Here is a 22088-nt window from a genome sequence, read left to right on the forward strand (position 1 = left end):
TTTCCTTCTTCTCTATAAAACACCTCCTTTTTCCTTTAATGTATTTGAAAGTTCAAACCAATAATAAAGATTTATATGCAATACTACTAAATTGAATTACATTTGGAATTTTATTTCTTGGAATTTGATGGCTCATACATTAATCTTCTCCCGTGCAATGTGAATTCTTAGTAAGACATGAGTCAATAATAATGAAAATAATGATATTTATTGAGTTTTTATTATTATATGCGAGGAGTTGAATTGATTTACCTAGATTGTTTTGTTCATAAGATGTTAATTGATAAAAAAATCTTTTTTCTATAAAATTTCTTAACCTACTGTCTAGATGGAAATAAATAATTTATTATTGAAAAAGATAAATTTTATTGTTGAAATCAACTTGGGGGATTGTTCCCAAAAATATTAAAGAACCTAAATTAATTCAACAATCGGATTTATGTTAGAAATTAGGTTAGGAATTATTTCCTCCTCTTTTCTCTCTCTAGAAACCTCTCTCTCCCTCTCCCAAAAACCGCCGCCCCCCCTCTTTTTTCTCCGGCTATGAGGCTCGCCGGCGGGCGTGTGGCTCACCGCCCATGCCACAGCGTCGGCGAGCCTCCGATCTACCCCTTTAGTTTGTTTCTTTCCTTTTCCGTTATGGTTTTTCGTTTTTTCAGCCTTTCGTCTTGCGCCGCGCCGCTTCTTCGTCCGCCGCCGCTGTTCTTCTTCGACCGTGCGGCCGGCCAGCCGTCGTTTCTTTGTACCGCCTCCCCGCCGCGCCTACGCCCCACCCCCTTGTCCGTTGCCGCGACGTTGAGTACGAGAACGGGGAGGGGGAGTTTTCTCCCTCTGTGTCCCTCGTGTAGGGCCGTTCTAAGTCCCTCGTGTAGGGTTGTCGTTGCCGCGGCTCAGGGGCGTGTGGGGTTCGGGCTTCTCAGGCGGGCCTCGGCGGTCCGTGCGTTTCTTTCCGGCGGTTCGTGGGCTGGGTCGGTGAATCCCGGAGCGTTGGTGGTGGGGCTCGGTTTGGCGGCGGGGTGGGATGTTAGCGTTTCGTTTTTTGTTTTAGGTTTTAGTTTTCTTTCTGTTTTTCCTTTTAGAAGTCGTTGTGTGCTATTTAGTTTTATTATTTTTTCTGTTTGTGTGGTGTGTTGGGGTGATATGGGGCTTGCAGATCGGTGTACCGATCTTCTGGTGCAGGATTTAAGCCGGGTTTTTTGGCTATGGGGCTTCGGTTTGATCTTCTGTTGGTTTGGGCTAAAGGGTTTTGCTTCCATGCCGATATCCGTGTTTGAATCGGAGTTTGCCTTGTCTATGGTGAAGTGTACGACACCAATTTTGATTTCAGGTCGAGGAGTACGGGATTCTGAGCCAATGAAGGTTCTCGTCAGAAATTACATCATATTGCCAGACCCCCTTGCAAGAGGCTGCATAGGACAGCGTTATATGAGCCAAGGGTACTTAAGAAAGTCATTTTGCCCGAGCAATTGTAGTTTCTTTTATTTCGAACTTGTAATTGGTTCGGTTGTCTTTGTATTGTTCGATTACGATCTCTTATGTAAGTGCCGTATGGCTTTTTATTAATGAATTTAATCTCCCCCCTTCAAAAAAAATTAATTCAACAAGGTGGACCAATGAGATTGTTTTTTTTTATATATATATAAATTTAATTATGTGGGGGACTGTTGGGAAAAAAAAAATTATTTTCTTCTTACAATGATAATTTTAGATAAAAAAATTTGTTTTGGAACACTTGATTAGCTCCTAAACTTGAGGATTTTTTTTGTAGCTATCGATTCCATAAAGAAAAAGAATGTTTCCAAGTTGTTAAAAAAAATGTTAGCGTGAAATTGTGGAGGATTTTAAGGAGCAAAATTTCCAATATTTAGCAACCGATTTGCTTGCAAAGGACTTGTTTTAATAGATACAACTCTTTTTGCTTAGCGGTTGTTAAACCAAAATAAAAGGGACCTTGAAAAAAAGAGAAATTCTACATGAATGCCTTCAAGAATCAGAAATTCTATTTAGATGATCAACTTTTTTGGCATTCTATGTAGTGTCATTAGGGAATCACAAAATTAATTAAAATGATCTACTTTCAATAAATTGACTAACCTAAGCTTATACTGGCTAAAACCTTTAGGTAAATTTAATAATTTACTAAATTACCCTCCTAGTTAAACTAACCCTCCCCATTTCTTCATCCTACTAAACACCGTCCATCCACCTGTCTTCAGGCCACCATCACCACGCCCACACCCATCAAGCCCACCATGCTGCCTTCTTAAACACATGCCCAGTAGCCCCCTAAACCCCACTGTCAACCACCAAATCAGCCCACAACCCTCAACCCTCATCGAAATCTATATCTCCTGAATTCGCTTTAAATCTAGTCAGACATGAACCGAAACAATCGTTGGTCTACTCAAAACCACCCCCACTTAAAAATCGGCCAGCCACCCTTGGTCTATGTGCTTGTTTGGTTTTGGGTAAGGGTTTGGTTTCGGGTACGAGTTTGGTTTTGAGTGGAGGTGGTTTTCGAGTATAGTTGGTTTTGAGTGGGGGGGGGGGTCTAGGGTCTTGGTGGTTAGGTTTAGTAAGTGGTGGTGGCTTGATGGTTGTGACGGTGGTGAGGGTTTAGACTTTGGGTGGTTCCTTAGTTAGCTTCAAGCCTTCTAGTAGGTGGTGGTGGCCTTGGTGGCTTTGGCGGTGGGGTGGGGGTTTTAAGGTTTGGATGGTTAGTTTTAGATAGGTGTGGTGGTGGGCCTTGTGGTGGTGATGGTGGCTTGATTATGATGGGAGGGATAATTAAAAAGGGTAGGTTAGTCTTTTTATTAAACTAGGTTAGCTTATTAACCATTTTACCTATGGTTAGCCGATTTAATGACAATGAGGCCACTTCAATTTAGACATTCCCTCATGCCACCACATAGAATGTCAAAAAAGTTGGTCTTCCAAATATAATTTTTAAATTGTGCTTATTCATTTTGCTGTATGATTTCAACATACACTCTCATTAACCACACATTACAATCTCAATCGACACATTGAGAAGGCAATGAAGGAACTAGACACTTATAGAGTTACACCAAGGGCTCACAATGAAGACTTAATTAGTGGAACCAGATGTCCAAGCTTTGATTGTGCTTCTTTAGGACGGGATGAATACCAACTTCAGCAGAGCCCAGTGAGTCACCAAGGGGTTACAATTGTGATTGATGGTTCATGGCAGAAGCAGACAGGTAATGCAGGGCTTGGGTGGATACTCATAAAGGAGGAGGATAAGGCAGAGGAAAGGGGAGGACATTACTGTAGGGCTGTCTCGAGTCTTCATGCGGAAGCATTGGCTTGTTTGATGGCTACAAAGTGGGCTTAGGACAAGGGCTTCATCAAGATTTTCCTCCTTACGGACTGTGTTAATATGGTTAGCATTTTGAAAAGGCGACAAGAACCAGATATGGGGATTCTTTGGACGATTAAGGATATCTGGAGGCACGCAAACATATTTCAGACTTGTGTAGTTTGGAAGGTTAGTAGGAACCAAGTTCAGAAGGCACACCTACGAGCAAATGAGTGCAGAAACAATTTTACGAGCTTTGTTACTTAATTTTTCTTGCATTTGATGTTGTCAAATAAAATAAATAAATTAATTAAAAAAAAAAACGACACATTACAAGCCAAGGGAGAGTAATATTATCACTCAATTTTTCATTAATTACTATTGGATTAGGGCATTTTGAATTATTAATCCAATAATTCATTGTTTTAAAATTTTTTTAAAAGTCATTAAATTTCAATCAATTATAATTTGAAATTTTGAATACTTTACTATTAAATGACTTTAGTTGATAATTATCATTTAGAGTTTAATACTCACTATAAATTATTGACATTAAATTGATGATAATATAGTTTGATGTTATATTCTACCATTAATTGTCAATTTATGAGAATCATTGACATTAATTTACCAAAAATAAATAGTTCCAAATATCAATGTTAATAAACTTAAAAGTTTTATAAATGATGCAAAATTAAAAGTGATAAATACTTCTTCAAAAGAAAAAAGTAATAAAATTACGAAGTAGTATCTAACACTCAAATAATGGATTATTAATAATAGGGATCACACTATTTCCAATATTTTTATCGAAGTTGATAATCTAATAGTAATCAATAGGGTCATTTTTAAGTGTCAATGGAAGCTGTATCTACTTACAGATGATATCAAGCCGCAGATTATGTTGCTTCTCTCAGTTATTTAACCCCCCGATACACCAAGATATTGACCCCTTTATAGATAGCAAATTTTCGTACTTTTTAATTCTAGATACATTAGGTTTTGGTCTTGGGAGAAGAGGAACCTAAGTACCTAACCCCCCATTGTATCTTAGCATTATTATTAAAAAAAAAAAAAAAAAAAAAAAAAAAAAAAAAAAAAAAAAAAAAAAAAAACGGTGATGGTTATATTACCTTTCAAATAAAAATAATAATTGAACAATTGTTGAATACATACTTTAATACTGTTTAGCAGTAACTTTAGCCTTTTCATCAGTGACAAATCGGACAATTATACTCCCAACTAGTTTACAAAATTGTGGGTGTTGCCAAAAGGTAATAGGCAGAGAATGAAAATTTCATGAAGAAAAGAGCAATTCTGCAAAAAGAGGAAAGGAAGACAAGACAACTTTACAATTTCTTCCAAACATAAACTGAATAATGGAAGCAAGCAATGAATAAGCTTACAGAGCTTCACAGCTTCAATTGAGACGTAATAATGTACATATTGCAACTGATAAATTCTTCCATCAATCTTGTACAAAAAAAAAATATACAGATATGCACACTCAAGAGCACCAGGGCCAGAACTGCCTGTTTGGTCAAGCTGGCACACTGGTATTGTAATGGTTACATACAAACAGAACTTCACCAATAGATCATTTGGCGATTATCAAGCAAGGGAAGGTCAAGAACACCATATACTTCAACCTCGGCCATGGAATCACAAGTATTGGAATTTCCAGCAATCAAGGGAATCTACAGCCAGTGTGACGATAAATTCCATATTAATACTCTGTAATTCTGTATGTAATCCTCTTTCAAATAACCAAAAAATCACACCTTATACTAAGGTTTTGACACAACAGGTATACAACAATCATCATCCTCAAGATCGCTAAAAGAAACCTCATCTGCAATTCCAACATGTATGAGGCTTCCACTTTGTCCTAAGCAATCATCTTCAGGCCACTCATCACTATCATCATCATCATCATCATCATCATCAATAAAACTTAAAACAGGTCTCTTGGACATTTGGCCAGCAAGTATGTTCTTATCATCTGTATCTGTCAATTGTTTCTCATCAATAATTGACTTATCAATAAATTGCAGCTCGTTACTTATGTGTTTTTCCACATCTGAATCAACTGTGGAAGAAGTGGCAGGCTCAGAAGCAAACGTCCAGGAAGAAAAGGTCTCTGAATGCTCATTCTGCGTGGATCTTGGAGTACTATTATCATCAAAGTCAGCACTTAATCTAGAATAGAGGCCAGCATGGTTCCATTCTGAATCTTTCTTGGTTCGGCTTTGTTGCTCTTGCATCCACTTTGCTCTGGCTTCTACGACCTGAGCAGCAAAAGTATTATTCATTCAATAAAATAATAATTAAAAAAGAAGTTGTTTAATTAAAATTCTGTAAGACCAAAGTAAAACTTAACAGCAGAAACATCTTCTCACTTTCAGCAACAAGAGCTGAGCAATTTATGTACAATGCTCAATAATGTACAAGAAAGTCAGAAACAATTGAGCTAAGACACAATTAATATGTTAAATATCAAAAAAGAACAAAGAATCTGATGTAACATTTCTAAATTAGTTGTTAGTTCACTACCAATAAAAATATGACAAAAGCCATAAATCACATATCAACTCAAATTTTGAGTACATTATGAATGGTTTTCAGTACCTTCAAGCTTTCCACTATGATGTAGTGGGTATGTTTGTTTACCATACTGGGAATGCATAATTGCTTGTTGATGGCTAGTAAAAATCACTTAGGCAAGAAGTTGAGAAAATCTCAACCAAAAGTGAATAACTAGACATTATCACTGCAACTAAATTAGTATCACACAAAACCATAGCAGGTAGGGATGATCAAAGCAACCTTTTCAAAATTCAGAGATTCAGAACCTGTTGCAACTGATTCTTCAAAATCCAAACTGAAACCACTGGGTACCAATATCTTTTGCGGGTCTCAGTCATTTAAAAGATTTGAATAACTTGGCTGTCAACTCATTAAACACAATAAAAATCTACTACATGATTTGGGGTTAGATTGTTTTGTGATTTGGGATTCATTTGCTATGCAATATTTTGTTCTTCCCAAATTGGGATTGGATTTAGGTTTAAAGAACATATTATTAAATTCTAGTTTGGTATTGAAACCGTTGTTAACCAGTTGCCTGGGTTCCAATTTTTGATACCCAAAAATAGAGCTGGTAGATCAAGTTCCAAAACACCGGAGTGTAGCAGAACCCTTTTTTTTTTTTTTATCATCCCTAATGGTAGACATGCAGCACTGCAGCATACATGAAAATGGTAAATCCCAAAAACTGGATACCTAACAAAAATAGGTTATTGACAAGGACTACTAAAAATGCTGGGAAAATCTCAAGCAACCACAACACTGTATAAGATATGATGGTCACTGAAAAGTGAAAACCATGTAACCTTGTCTAACATAGACAAAGTTCTTCAAAAATTTCACATCAGCGGAATATTAAGATGTATGCATCAAATGCCTTAAACAAGATGGAAAGTTACAAGTCATTCCTTGAAAAGGGCAAATACAAGTGCTAAACAACTGGTCAATCTTACAAAATTCATGAATGTGAGGACCAGTCATGTGCTAAACAATAGCATTGTAAACCTAGGCCAACATATTTGGCAGTCACTATGCAAGTGATGTTCATTTGATGGATGGATAGTGAAAATTCTCATGATGCTCCTTTCTTCACAATGTCACAGCTAGAAAGAATGATGATCACAACAAGGTATTCGTCACTTAAAGTGCATATTTTAGGGTCAATCTTTGAAAGGGAACTGGGGACAAAGACGAGCTTATTATTAAAAGCCATTGTTTTAAAGACAGTATAAAGATAGGTTAAAATGGCATCATTCAAACAAGAACAAATACTCCGCTAAAACAACAATCATTTCATCATGTGATTTAATAGGTTTCAATCCAAAATATTCTAATAAACTCTAAGCTGTTTAGATTATAACGGAATAGTTTGGAAGCTAGAATAGGTGCTCTCTTGTAGTGCTGACTAAGATTTTTTGCTGGTCAGTTAGCGTTATATTATTCTGAACTTATTAAATGACTTTCCAGTGAAATTACTTGTAAGCAGGGAAGACACGGTGCTGGAACTCACCTCCAGGATTGCATTTCATCTCATACAAGAGCTTAAAGAGATATTTTTCCACAAGGCCTACAATGCCGGAATATTTACAGATGGACACTAAACCCAGATTTTACATTATCCGAAGCTAAAAGATAAGTAGAGGCAATATTTCACAAGTAATTAGAAGCTCTGCATGTCTGAAAAATAGGGTCATATTCAGTGGCAGATCTGGGGCCAAAAGTTTGGGGGGGGGGGGGGTGGCAATGTTTGATCCTTCAACCTTTCGCTTAAAAATACTCCGTAACACTACTTAATTAGTATGCCACAACTTTTTATATATGCAATTATTAGACATCATATTACTTACAGTAAACAACTCAGAAAATACCTAGGGGGGTTGGGCCATTACCCGTCCTAACAAAGATCCACCCCTAGTCATATTCTGACTACAACTAAAATATGATGAGATATTTGTCTTACTGATATCTAATGAATTTATGGTAATACTATTGTTTTGGGTAAAAATACCTTTGCTGCGAGGCCCAATCAGAGAGGGACATGTGTCATCCCAGACATGGACCACTCACCAGTTGACACGTGGCATCCCCAGTCAGCAAAGGAAATGACGGCCTTCAGGGCCCAATTCCCGAGAAAGCCATAAAATGGCGCAACCCACCAAATCCAGGTCAGAGTGACCTAAGAGAGGGCACCATTTCCAACGACCCTATAAATAGGGAAATTTCTCCCATTTCTGGGACACGTTCATTTATTACAACACCTGAATTCTCTTATATCAGAGAAAACACCTGATCTCGGAATCCGAGAACATCTCACTTTTACTTTTTCCGCACCTTTTTACATTCTTCGAACCTGTTCTAACTTGATCGTCGGAGGCGGAACTCCAACCACCTGAAATCTCCGTTGTTTTGCAGGTACAGACAGCAGGAATCTAGACTTAGTGACGTAACTCTCCCGAGAGGCCAGAAAAACTCCAAAACAACTATTATCATGGATGGAGTAGAGCACAAGTGAAATAGTCAGGAATATAAAAACAATAAGGGCCTTGAATAAGATGAGCTAAGCATAGCCTATATCCAAATATTGATGGCATTCAATCTTCAACAAATAGATTTCAACCCCAAACTGATGCTAAACTGCTACTCCATTCATATTTGTTCTTCCTCCTTAAAATATTTTTGTCTCACAAAAAGATTCCGGATAGGAATAACAAATAGAGACAGAGGGAGTAATTTTGAGGTGACACTACAAGGTAAATGGGAAATTTGGGGCGGACTGGTAAGTTCATCTGTACAGACAGAAGTTTTGGGTGCTAAGAAATTCAAAAGTCTCTCTGAAGAATGAGCGTGTTCTTGGGGTCCACGACGGAACGAAGAACTCACCCCTAGATACAGCTTTTTCGTACACGTTCACTTGCATCACATAAACAACTAACACAAGTGCTCTCTGAATTGTGCAACAAGGTCACCCATAACACGAATCTCCTACTTGAGTTAATTTAGCACCAGGCCATGCTATTCAACAATATAGTAAGAATGACACCATAACCTAACAACTAGCATTGAAAACGGGTCTCCCTTTGATTTAGGGAGGTTGACGTCTAGTTAATAGGGCCCCCACTTTCCAATCACTAAGACAAAAAAAAAAAAAAAAAAAAAAAAAAAAAAAAAAACTATTTAAGTAAAGCTTGTTTGTTATTTTTTCTGGCCCCAAGGGAGTTTACTCAACCCATTTCCCCGTCTCTCACATTGCTCAAGGAAGTGTGTGACTCCATATGAGGACCTCCTTCCCTTCTTCCCACTCTCCGTTCACATGGTTCTCAAAGTGGAGGAGGTACGGTGAGCAGGAGGATCAATGTTACATGGTAAGCAGTACAATACAATTTGTTGTACGATGATGCAGAACACTACTCATAGCAAATCGTGTATGCCCAAGAATGTAATGAATGGAAATGATAAGCAAAAAATACTTCGATGATGATCAAGTCATTTGAGATGGCAAACTAAGCACCAAAACATTAAGATAGGCAAACTCATACCACATAGCACTTGTCAATTTTCATCGTACATGACTAGTTGACCGTCTATTCATGGAATAAGCTTTAGCATCAATTTTACTTAACACCCAGTCTAGCAACAGCTCCAAGTATACATCAGCATTTTAAATAATTCAAAACTCTAATATAGGTCATAAATAAATAAATAATAGGTTTAGTACAGTGATGTTTCAAGATAGTTTTAATTTATATCAGTAGAATTTAGAAAACAAAGTTTGGAGGTAAATAAACCTTTGAGAAGCAAAAATAATTGTAAGGTATGTCCGTATGTGTATTAATCCAACAATTTAGTTTTTCCAAATGCTAATTTTATAAAAACAATTTTTGGTCGGTGACTTCTAATTGTCAATAAAAAGTATATCAGCTACTTTTATTTACAACCCATAGTTTAGACCCATTGAAGCACATAATAGAGTGGTTATTGAACTGAACAAAAGACGACTATATTAATGAAATAATTCCACAATGGAGCAATCCCTTTTTGTGTTTTTGGTATTGCTTTTCATTTAATATCTAGTTCTTACAATACTTCAAATTCATCCATAATTGCACCTCCCTAATCTCATGGGCATTGTACGATGAAACATTATAATTTGTACCTGCTTTGTTCCCTCTTACAAGTCAAATGGCACTCAGTTAACATATGACAATATACTCTTAGACAAGAATTTGTTTTCCAATCTTTAGATCAAAGAAAAAGGCTGCACAAAGAGCTACTTTGAAACTCTCAACCACGATAATGTTCAAAATAAACCTTTTTTTTAATATTGATATTCGGTAGCTCACCCTCGTGGGAAGCATGAAATTTAGAAAATTCATAATGACCTTGCACAACAAAAAGAATGCTAAAGAGACTCACCTCAAGTGTAGACAGCAGATCAGCATCCTGTTTATTAAGCCTCGAATGCAAAAGAACAAAATAGACTTTCCAGAAAAACCCCACGCTCATATGAGCCGGACAAAGTTCAATTCTGAGTGCTGCTAGCCTTGGTGAGAGGTGTTCAACAGCTTGAGCATGCCTCTTCTGAGACTCTGACATGGGAAAATCTACAAAACATATCAGCAGCACAAGTTAGTAAGCTATAAAATAAGAAGTGAGCTTCCTCAAACTTTCTGTGCTAATTACTGATAAAATAACCGAATTATCAACCATTTGAGTATAAGCCCACAGACAAGGCACTGAAAATTATATATCTCTGATAAACTTATCTTCCAATAATAAGCAAAGGTGATTGAAGTCACTGTTAATCGACTCAAATCCTTCCTACAGATTCTCAAAGAGAAAATTGGCTCAAGCAATAAACCCGCCAAAAGTCACAAACAACAAACCTCCACTAAGTGAACAGCGAACAGAAAAATAAAAGAAATAGTGCAATGGATACAAGTTCATTTCACCTTTATCAGGAATAATTTGCACCCATAAACCTTGGCTAGTACATGATACAAAAGGTTGTTAACTTGTTATATACACTCATATGCACGGTGCACCCAAGGTATTTTTTTGCTTATTTTGATGATTAAAAGATGGTTATTGCTCATTTAATCATCAAATGAACAAAAATAACCAATATATAAAAAATTTCAAACTTGGAACGTAATTCTTTACAAAAAAATTAAAAGTGGCAGATAGGAAGCAATTGCATTCAATTCAAAAAAAAAAAAAAAAAAAAAAAAACAAAAAATCCACTCCGTCTGAATATTTGGCAATTCTACCATTAAAGCTTCAATTGTTCACTCCGTCAAATTCATGATCTAAGATAGTTCTGCCAATACTCAGCTTCGATATATGTATTCTTAATCCAATGACAATGAAGCCAATTTCACAATAAATCAAACTATATAAGTCCAGTAGAAGATTTCCACCTTCAAATAAATGCAAGCATAAAGATTGCATATTCATATAGACATATTGACCAAATTTCATTTAAACAAATGTACAGAAACAAGCTTAAATCAGAATATCATTCAGAACATCTCAAATAAAATTCAAAAAAGGCAAAGTTAATAAATATACCTTCAAAATCTTCATCATCTTCAACAGGAAAATCCAACCAAGTCTCAGGATGATGCGCAATATTCCCAGCAAATGTCAAAACCTCATCAGTTAATCCCACAGCTTCGTTACCCCAATCATCATCTTCCTCCTCAACTTTCTGCAATCCCAATCGATGCAAACTCGAACTCGATTCACAATTCCCTAAATTCCTATCCCCAATTTCTGAATAATTTCCATCTTCCGTTGAATTTAAACCATACACCAACGATTCATCATCATCATCTTCATCGCCCGAAATCGATTCCGAACGATCCAACTCAGGAACAACACGATGATCATGCGAAGACGAAGAACAAGCTGTAGAAGGAGGAGGAGCGAGAAAATTAGCGACGCCCCAAAGTTGACGAGTTAGGGTTTCTTTGATTTCGCTGAGATCATCTTTGACACCACGCAGATCTCCATCAAATTCTACATTTTCTCTCTCCTCGACGGAGATTACCGACGCCGGCGGTTTTTCGCGACGGCTGTGCGGTGGAGATGGTGGCGGAAGAGTGGTGTCGTCATCATCGTCGATGCGGAGGGAATTGGCGATGGAGCGAGCTAGCCATGACATGGGGAAAATTTTGAATTCGAAAATGAAGGAATCAGAAAGTTTGATTCCTTTATTTTTTGCCTTAATTTCTCAAGTATTTTTCCTGAGATAGTGTTGGTTGGATTATGCCTGGAAAATATTTTTCAAATTTTATAATTAGGGACATAATTATGATTGTGTGGTTTAATTTGTGGGCTTTGTGGGTAGTTCAACATTATGAGAGAATTTGTTTTTTGGGAGGATTAGCATGGAAAGGGACCCACATAATGATGATTGTGAATTGTGACACATTTGATGATAGATATATATCACATACTCTTTTATGTTTATACTTCCTCCGTTTTAAATACTTGCTCCATTTCTATATGCGCGGAGTTTTAGCAAAAATTAATAAAATATAGAGGTAGTGGGGGTAGGTGGAAGAATAAAAAATTGTAAGAATCAAATGTAGTTGAGAGTAGGGGTGTACAAAAAGTACTCGAATCAATTTAGACTTGACCCAGACCGTAAAATTCAAGTCCATTTCCGGTCTGTGCAAACCTGTCCAATCCGGTCTCTATCTAACCCGGTTCAGGTCCGATTCGGGTCTGAACCGATTCACCCCTAGCTAAGCCCCCTAGGGATGTACATAAATACCTGGAGTGGCAGATTCAAGTCCACTGCCGGTAACCGGTCCAATCTGGCTTCAGTCCAACCTGGTTCAGGTCTGGCCCGGTCCAGATCTGGACTGGTGTACATCCCTAGTTGAGAGAATTAGTGGAGAAAGAATATGAAATTAATAAAATATTATTTATGTTGGGTCCACTAATTGAGAGAAAATAATTAAATATTGTAAAAGTTTTTCAGATAAGGAAATGAAGCAAATATTTATAAACGGTCGCAAATGGAAAGTGGAGCAAGTATTTTAAAAAGGAGGGAGTATTAAAGATGGTTATGAGCCGTGTTGGGCCGTGCCTCGTGTCGGGCCCACGTGCTTTAGGGTTAGTTTGGCCCAACCTATGAGTTTTGTGTTGTGTCGTGTCCGGCCAAATTTTTCAAAAGGTTGGCTCGTGCACGGCCCAGCCACATGTGTCATTGTGCCAGCCTTGCGTTCCTAAGTAAAATTTCACTAATTTTAGCATGTTTTGTCATGCCAGTGCTAAGCCCAGCTGATTCGTGTCTTATCGTGCTTCTCCCATATAAATGGTCCTAGGCCCGACCCAAGGCCCACACGCATAGTAACGTGTCGTGCTGGGCTTACATCATGCCTGTGTCGTGCTTTTTTCATGTTGGGTCTTGCTAGGCCTTAGGCCGGCCCGACTAGTGCCATCTTTAGTTTAAAGTGTCATAATTTGCTAGAGCCCATATGTTAACTAGAATTAATAAAAGATGACTCAATGTGAGGGTGCAATGTAATCGATGGGTTTATGCCCTGCTTTTCAAGCGAAGTTAGCATCTCCTTACTTTATTAAATTTGGTTGCAAATCATATGCTTCAACTGCTTTGAAAGAGCCATCATCTTAATTATAATGAGGATTATGGGGACCTCAATATTGACTCTATTTGAATAAAAGCTCGTGTAGTCTTTGAAACCCCTTGAGATTGGAATATGGAACAGTTGGCTTGTTTTGGAACGAGTTTAGTGTATAATTGCAAGATACAACTTTGAAAGTGCATCCTTTCGATTAAACATGCTTTGGTAAGTCGGTTTAATTTTCGCAGGCTTAGCAAAAGGGGGTTGTAAAATGGCTACTACTTCAGGGTTAGTCTAACATGCATTGGTCGAGGCTTAGCAAGTAGAGATTGTACATATAGAGACAGATTGAGATGTCTAATTACTTTTACATCATTTATTTAAATGAATTACATAGCAATAGTAATGGAAATAAGAATGTGGTAATATCAACTATTAATATTAAAGCAATAATAAACCAATAAAGGCATAATAATGTAAGGTACTGAAATGGAGTGTTGGTGCTCATTTAGACAGGGCATTCAAGTGCGATGTCTATTCAAAGATTTCTCCATGGAATGTCATAGCTTTGAGGGAAAAGGGGTATAATCCCTAAGCATCCTTGGACAAATTTTGCAAAACTTAGATAGTGGGAGCTTTACATTAATTCATGCACATGTTCAAGAGTGACATATACTGATATACTCCCTTCGTTACATATTACTCGCAGCAATTACTAAAAAATGGTCGTTAATATTACTCGCAACAAACTTTTTTTTCCTTTTATAGTAAGTTTTTTTTTGTGTGATTTTACAAAATTACCCTTACTTTTTTTAACACCCTAATTAAACTACTGATTTTATCTTATTAACTTAAACCCTACATTGATTAACTTAACCATTTCCACCAAAATCATTCCCCTCCCAATTAAATTCATCACCTTCAATTGCCAACCACCACCACTACCATCACCACCACTGCCACCACTACCGACCGATCTCCACTCTATCTTCATCTACCCAGAATTTCTCTCTTTTTTTTCACCGATCTCCCCTCAATTCGACCGCAACACCTCGCCGGAAGTCATGTTGTTGTCCCCTTGCTTGTCTCCAGCTCCATTTTCTCTTCTTTCTTTTCTTTCTTGTCGCCACATTCTTTTTCCCTCTTTTCCTTTTGTTGTTGTTTCGTCATTGTTGCTAAAGCTCAAATTTAAAGGTTTTGTGGACAAATTTAAACCATCAAAACTCTAGATCTAGAGTATGATGGTATAATTTGACCATAAAACCTTTATTTTCCACATCTGTCTTTTTTCTGGGTTTGTTGGTGGTTCGACTTTGGTGGTTGGTGGTTCGACTTTGGTGCCGGGTTTGACTTTTCTGGGTTCGTTGGTTGGTTGGTGGGTGGTTCGAATTTTTGGGTTCTTCGAATTTGGTTGGGTGGTTCGAATTTGTAGTGGGTGTTTTGAATTTATGGGTTCTTCGAATTTGGTGTGCGATTCGAATTTGGTTGGTTGGTTGGTTGGTGTGTGGGTGGGTAGTTCGAATTTCTGGTGGGTAGTTCGAATTTGGTGGTGGTTCGAATTTGGTTGGTGGGTGGTTCGAATTTCTAGTGGGTGGTTCGAATTTGGTGGTGGTGGTGCTGCTAGGTGGTGTTGGTTTTATGGTGCTAGGTGGTTGTGTTTTATTTTGTTTTTATTTTATCTTTGGTTGGATTAATACTAAACACATGCCCTTATTTTCATTAATTACACTTACAATCTTTTGCCTAGGAGTCCGCAATCCTCCTCTTTGTTGCGAGTAATTCATAACGGAGAGAGTATATGAAATTACTTCGTTAAATAAGGGTCCTCACCCTTTCAAAGGCTGCCTTTGATGAGGGTTTTCCTTGGACAAAAAGAAGAAAGCTTTGAAAGTTCATTTAAAAACATATATATTTGTAACTTTAAATGTCATATGACCTCAGCTCAACCAAGATGAGAGCTTTTTAAATGCTCAAAGATTAGGTTAGATTGACAAGAGATTAAGATTTTTTTTTTTGACAAAATCTTAAACAAGAAACTAAAGGACAAAGTTAAAAAAAGGATAAACTAGAGTTTGCAGTCGTAGCCAGAATGTGAGCCCTGTCCACTACAACCCGATCAACCTTGAGAATGGCACACCACTCAAAACTGCTACTTAATTGGCGAATACGAGCAATAGTCCAACGGATAGAAATATCCGAGTCTTGATCACCCCGGAGGCAATGAACAACTGTAGTAGAGTATGTATAAATTGTAACCGCACGAAGCGACCTTGTGACTGCCTATTGTAGCCCTTTCAAACAGGCATTCAACTCCGCATGCAGAGCAGACTGAGCTAGCCTAGAAGAAGCCCCTCCTAGCCAGCCCTGCTCCCCAAACTCCCCAACCTCTGGACACCAACCCATCCCAGATCTGTGAGTATGTTTATTCCACGAGCCATCCACCAAGATTACCGTCTGACGCAGCAACAATCTAGAATCTTAGTCATGCAAAACAGCACGTAAAAACCCCGGAGGGTACTCACTTACCAATTTAGGAGGGTGTAAAGCGCGAAGACCCCCTAACTTCTTAGTAGCAAAAATATCCTGTTGGCGAAGACCTTCTGATATAATCGCCGGAGTCGACAAAGGATCAGCTCTCGCTGTGTTGAAAACCCTTTGATTACGCGAAATCCCCAACCCCCAAAGAGTTGCGATGAAAAAGGTCGTTCTGTGACCATCAAACCCATCCTGGCTTAGAAACAGCCGGATATAGTACATAATCCAATCATTGAAGGATTGGCCTACATTAGCTTCTGAGTGGATACGTAAAATCCCACCCCTCCATGCATCTCGTGCAAAACTGCAAAACCTAAACAAGTGCTGTAAGTCTTCCACCTGAGTCCCACAGAGATCACAGTGTATACTTATAGCCAGTCCACGTCTTCCCATATTGGTCTTTGTAGCGATTCCATTCCGAAGTAGCTTCCACATAAACAGTTTCCACTTGGGCATTACATTGAGGGCCCAGAAAATCTTGTACAAACCTGAAATGTCTTATGAGGAATCTGAGAGACTAGTTAGTTTGAGGAAAGCGTACCCTATCTTAACGGTAAAACGACCCGACTTACGGTAACGCCAATACAAATAATCTTCCGAATCGCCATCAGGTAACTCCATACTTGCAATGATTGAAGCATCAGAGTGAACAAAAGCTGAGTTAAGTCGACCAAGGTTCCACTCAGACCTAGAAGGGCAAATGAAGTGACTTGCCTTCCAGTCCTTAGCTTGGCGCAAAGTAATCGTAGAATTATATTCTGGCACTCTGCCAACCATCCATCTATTCTTCCCTGCTACTATAGACTTTCCATTCCCCACCTTCCACCCACAACCTTTGGTGAGAGTATTCCTCGCCCTTATTAGGCCTCTCAAGCCCCAAGAGAAATTCTTAATCATGAACCATTTACAAAATACTTTAAATATAAAATGCACAACTTTTAAAAAAAAAAATTAAAACAAATAGGTGGGCTAGAATCCTGATAAGTGGTTTATTTGTCCACTTAGATTATTGTGATGATTTTTAACCGATTTTGTAGTCATATCCCCTATTTTAACCCCTTTTCACTAACTCCGTTTGTTTATAATTGTTGTTTTTGGTATTTTCGTCCCTCTTTGTGTGTTTGCTCATGTTTGTAGGTGCAAAGACCAATTGAAGATTTAGCCAAGGCATTGAAAAGCTCTAGTAAAAGCAAAAAGAAAGAGGAGGGGGCATATGCAACCTTCAAGGAGCAGGTGCTCTCCCATATCTTGCAGACTTCCTACCATCCGAGGAATTCAAGGAGGAGCGGGCGCGCTCCTCCCCTGTCTCCCGCACTTTGCCCAGGCTACTACACTAGGAGCGGGCACGCGAGAGAGCTAGGAGTAGGTGAGTGAGAGAGCCAAGAGCGAGTAATCTTGCCAGTTATCCTGATTTTCTTGACGGATTTTCCTATATACATGTCAAGGGTATAAATACCACCCTTCGCTTCATTTGTATGGATCTTCTTTCCCCTTAAGTTTTCTTAGGCCCTTGCCTCTTAGTTAGTGCTTCAAACTCACATTAATTAGCTTAGTTTCTCTCAACTTAATCATTGTAGTAGACTAATTTAAGTTTGTGGTCTTACTTTTAGCAGTTCCTCTCAACTTTGAAGCTTCATTTACTAATCTCTATATCTCTTTATTTTCTAATTTTATTTATTTAATTGTTAATTTCTCTTTTTAATCTTGTTTAATAATTATTGCATGTTCAATCTATTTTCATCTTATCACTTCTCTCAACTTGTTAGATTAATGCTAGATTTAAAACTTGTAGCTATGTAGTTCTTCACTATGATGTGTGAGTAGTCTCTTAGTTAGGGGTCGGATGAGGATAAAACTAAGTCATGGGTTGACTAATTGTATGTGCTTGCATGTTCACCTTAGGTTGATGATTGATTGTTAAAGAATTGGGTTACAACATGTGTGATTAGAAGGCCACTTCTTGCTCATGTATTCACTACTATGCATGTTTGCATTGAAAGATGAGGTAGTCTTAGTTGCAATAATTAGGTGAGAAATCTCAATTACTTGTGTCGCATTGCTTTCTTGAACCGATTAAATGACAAATACGAGCTGAGTTAGCTTAGTATTGAGACTTGGTTGGCATATCTTATTAGTTGAGATTTGTTTAATTTAGGAATGCTTAGTGTTGTGACTTAGAAAGAAGGCAATGTTGAGTTCCCATTTCATCACCAAAGTTTGATTCATGTTTGCCTATTGTATTGATCTATCGGTTTGGTTTGTGTCGAATCCCATTTCCCCTACTGCTTATCTCCATAGTAGTGAATTAATCAAAATCCCAATCTTGAAACGGAACTAGCTTACAAGAATTTCATATTCTTGGTGCCCATTCCTTGTGGATAGCGATCCTTTACTTACCCTAGCCTTGTCTTAGGTTGGTTTAGGTAGAAATATTGTATGGCTTTAGGGTATTTGTCCAACGACTGAATTTTTCCTTCGTTAAATCCCATATATGATTGTGGGATTTAAGAATGAAACCCCATGAACCCTAGTACATGGTACAAGTATTTGCATTTGTATGAACTTCATGGAGTAAATTGGTTATTAGTAAAACATGCTTTGAAAACTTTGCAAATTAGCTTGAAAGAGTATAAGATGGTAGATTTGGAGGCCCTCGGAAATTATCGGCTTTTGTTTTAGCTAAGAGGAACTCTTAAATTGAGCTCCAATAGAGTCAAAAGCTTTGTATTTACTAAGGAAGATGATTAGTAGTGTTTATGAAATGCAAAATAATTCAAGTATGTGTATGGATAGCAATTATGACTGTCTCATAAAATGTGGTGTCTCCTTTTGTCCCCCCCGTAAAATGGGGAAATGGAGGTTTTTATAGGGATTTTACCATAGAGGCAACCCCAGGCATGGTATGCCTACACTTGGTAGCCAGGGGTAGCTTATGGGATGCTTGAGGACGATGGAAAGGAAGCTTCCGCATGTTTTTCGATAGGTGATGTAGTACCCTTATTTTTTATGTAGACCCTAACCAAGTTCAACTAGAACAAACTAAAGTGAGCTCCCCTCCGGCCAAGACTAGTCGATGCCCCCGCCTCATCAGACCCAGCAAGATTAATTTTCTCTTTTAGCCATAAGCCGTCTGTATTTCCGGCCTGTGTACCGAGTATTTTGATGTACCTTCAACAATATTTTATTTCCCAAACGTAGATCCAGTATAACAATTACTCTCCCGGCCTTTGGGTCGGGTTTTATCTATGAATTTGCCAACTGAGTCGGTTTTGAATTTTTTCATTCTTGCAATTTTTCATTTGCTATGAGATATGTCCATTTTATATAATATTTTACCCCCGTCCCTTGGTCATAATTGGTAGTGTTTTTGGCTCTTCAGAGCCACTTTTATTACTAATATGTGTTTTCTAGTGTTTTCGTAGTTTTGGTTGAGTTTTATAGGGAATTGCACTCTTGGAGCATTTTCCCGGGATTTTATGAAGCGACTACGAGCATTGGAGGAGCACGACCATCTTTCGTAGCCCAAGATCGGTTAGAGTCATCGAACCGGTGATTAAAGGCTCGACTTATGAGAAGATGAGGCATTGGACCGAATGATTAAAGCCCCAAGGAGGATATTTGGTTTAGGCCGAGTTACAAACCTAAACAAGGAGTCCAAGTAGCCCGAAGCGTCACCGCCCGGTGCAAGGGTCTTCGCCTGAAGGCGCGCCCGATCGGGCGGTGCCGCGCCCGATCGGGCGCGAGAAGAGAAGCTCACGAAGAAAAATAGGCGGGCCCGATCGGGCGGTGCCTCGCCCGATCAGGCTCGTGTTTCTGAGGAGAAGTTTAAGTGTCGTTTAAGTTGTTTTAACTTGGATTTTCGAGCTCAGTTTATATACGCTTTTGTTAAGCGAGTTTAGTATTCTTTTCTCCCTTCCCTTATACTCTCTCTTTCTCTCTCTAACTTTTCTCTCTCTCTCTCCTCTTAAACTCTAGTATTATTTTCTCTCTCTACAACTCTTTGTTTAATTCCATCTTTTGTTTCCTTCAACTTTGGTAATGATTTCTTCTCCTTTAATCTTAGTTATTTATTCTCTCTCTTTTATCATGACTTGTTTAATTGCTTTGTTTAGTTTATATTTAATTATGCGTGAGTAGTTTTCTTTCTAGGGTTGTGGGGATCCATAAATAATATGAAGGGGTAATTTATTATTGTTAATTGTCAATACTTGATTAATTTCCTATTGATTGATTTAATGCTATGAAGTTAGATTTGGCCAAATTTAATTCGTATGAGTTTAGCAATATTGATTCGAGATTCGAGAGATGAGAATTGATGTTTAGGCTTAGTTTCAATAGGCAGACTAATTTATAAATGGTTAGGTCGAGATTCGAGAGATGAGATTTAATACCGATAAATTAACTCTGTGATTGTAATACGTAGTGAAAGCCCTTTATGATCTGATTAATTGATGCATTGATGATTGATTGTTATGTTTTACCCTGAAATATTATTTATTGGTGAACCTATGCTCTAGGTCTTTTATTATTTGATTTCTCTGTATTTTTATTTCTCCCTACTCATATTCTTCGTAGTATAGTTCCTTTAAATAACAACTTTTGGTTACTTAATAATTTAGATTATAATAATTAATTAGGAAGAGAAAGACTCGTTTCCCTGTGGTTCGACCCTTCTTCCCTATCTGCATAGTTAGTGGATTTAGGTATTTTTTTTGATTGGGTGACTACGACTTTAGCCTGTCACTATGTATATGCTTAAATTTTGCCTAACTTATTAATTACATGCGGCAACTAACAAACCGCCTAACCTTTTGCCCCTGGGCGGCTGTGTGGCTGGTTTCAAACAACGATTGATGACTTAGGAACTTTTGATACTTTAAGGAGTATGACATGTTCCTCAGTTAACCAATCACAGTAGTGATTGCCCCAAACCAAGTACACAGCCGTCCAAGATTCAGGTAGTTAAGAGACTAGCACCCAAGCTGTTTTAGATATTACTCAGTCTACGGGACTAAGAAAATTCGTCTTCAACCATCTGGGGTATTTATAATCCATTAATATACTTCAAGCGTCCTTTTTGCCCCATTAAGAGGATTTTATGAAGTATACAACTCTTATTATAATCTAAGCTGGAGTAGTGGTAGGTTACCGGCCGTGTCTACAGACGCACTGTTTTATTGCACCATCTAGGTTCCTTTTAGATTACTTGGGTAAAACGGCTATGAGTACGCCTCATTGGGCTGATCGGTCTTTGCCGTTTGTAAGAAGTTTATTAAACAATGTACTACCCGGATGGGAGATGCTCTCTGCGACGAATTCACCCGGATTGGCGTCGCCGGATGTCGTACTCATGTTGGAGGAGACAATTAATTTGAATTCGGCCGTTCGCACATTTCACAGACGGTGCTCCCATTAGGAGATGTATTAAAGCAATAAATAAATAACATTGAAAACAAAAAGCAATTTCTTTCATTGTTAGGCTTTTTATTAACAAAAAACACAAATCTTAGAAGTAATACTTCTTTAAGTTATCTACATTCCAAGTTTCAGCTGGCCGCCTACCATATGAAGTTCCAGGTGGTAGGTGATGCCTCTCACTTCTTCATAGATCCGGTAGAAACCTTCCTAGTTAGGCGTCAGCTTGCCTTGCTCATTGGTCCTACCGGTTGCCTCCATTTTTTGTAACACGAAGTCCCCCACTTTCAAGGGTCATTTGTATACTCTTTTGTTATAGGCTCTTGTCATTATCAAACGGTAAATCTCATGACGCAAGGTGGCATTGCCCCTGGGTTCTGGGAGTGAGTCCAATGCTAGCCGCATGGCTTCCCAATTTGCCTCTTCATCATATAGCATGACTCGAAGAGTCGGCTCATAGTGTTCGATGGGCAAGACGGCCTCAACACCGTACAACATGAGGAATGGGGTGTCGCCGGGTGCCCCTTTTTCTGTTGTTCAGATGGCCCATAAGACATGAGTTAGTTCTTCAGCCCATAGACCTCCAGCTGTTTCTATTTTCTTCTTTATGTCATCTGAGATTAGTTTGTTAAAAGCTT

At 38.2% G+C, this 22088-nt stretch overlaps 2 protein-coding genes across 2 annotated transcripts; both read right to left on the reverse strand.

The window, feature by feature from the left end:
• Positions 1–4698: 4698 nt before the first annotated feature.
• Positions 4699–12212, reverse strand: LOC145590826 (uncharacterized). The gene is made up of 3 exons (XM_081647218.1): positions 11474–12212; positions 10319–10506; positions 4699–5607 (listed from the first exon to the last, which is right to left on the reverse strand). The coding sequence occupies exons 1-3, from the start codon at positions 12066–12068 to the stop codon at positions 5107–5109; spliced, it is 1284 nt and encodes a 427-aa protein (XP_081503344.1). The 5' UTR covers positions 12069–12212; the 3' UTR covers positions 4699–5106.
• A 3568-nt stretch (positions 12213–15780) lies between these two features.
• Positions 15781–16932, reverse strand: LOC145592098 (uncharacterized). The gene is made up of 3 exons (XM_081648566.1): positions 16608–16932; positions 16027–16523; positions 15781–15954 (listed from the first exon to the last, which is right to left on the reverse strand). Exons 1-3 carry the CDS (start codon positions 16930–16932, stop codon positions 15781–15783), a joined length of 996 nt encoding a protein of 331 aa, XP_081504692.1.
• Between the last annotated feature and the right edge of the window lie 5156 nt (positions 16933–22088).

Source organism: Chenopodium album, chromosome 18 (assembly GCF_948465745.1).
Source record: "Chenopodium album chromosome 18, dcCheAlbu1.1, whole genome shotgun sequence".
Classification (NCBI taxonomy): Eukaryota; Viridiplantae; Streptophyta; class Magnoliopsida; order Caryophyllales; family Amaranthaceae; genus Chenopodium; species Chenopodium album.

Excerpts from the sequence above, each read along its gene's own strand:
- LOC145590826 (XM_081647218.1), bottom strand. The coding sequence starts at position 12,068 with ATGTCATGGCTAGCTCGCTCCATCGCCAATTCCCTCCGCATCGACGAT. Across the intron at positions 10,507-11,473 it reads AGATGATGAAGATTTTGAAG|ATTTTCCCATGTCAGAGTCT; the intron begins GTATATTTATTA and ends TATGTTTTGTAG. Across the intron at positions 5,608-10,318 it reads ATCTGCTGTCTACACTTGAG|GTCGTAGAAGCCAGAGCAAA; the intron begins GTGAGTCTCTTT and ends TTTGCTGCTCAG.
- LOC145592098 (XM_081648566.1), bottom strand. The coding sequence starts at position 16,932 with ATGATTAAGAATTTCTCTTGGGGCTTGAGAGGCCTAATAAGGGCGAGG. Across the intron at positions 16,524-16,607 it reads TTATTTGTATTGGCGTTACC|GTTTGTACAAGATTTTCTGG; the intron begins GTAAGTCGGGTC and ends AAGACATTTCAG. Across the intron at positions 15,955-16,026 it reads CTTTACACCCTCCTAAATTG|ACGGTAATCTTGGTGGATGG; the intron begins GTAAGTGAGTAC and ends TTGCTGCGTCAG.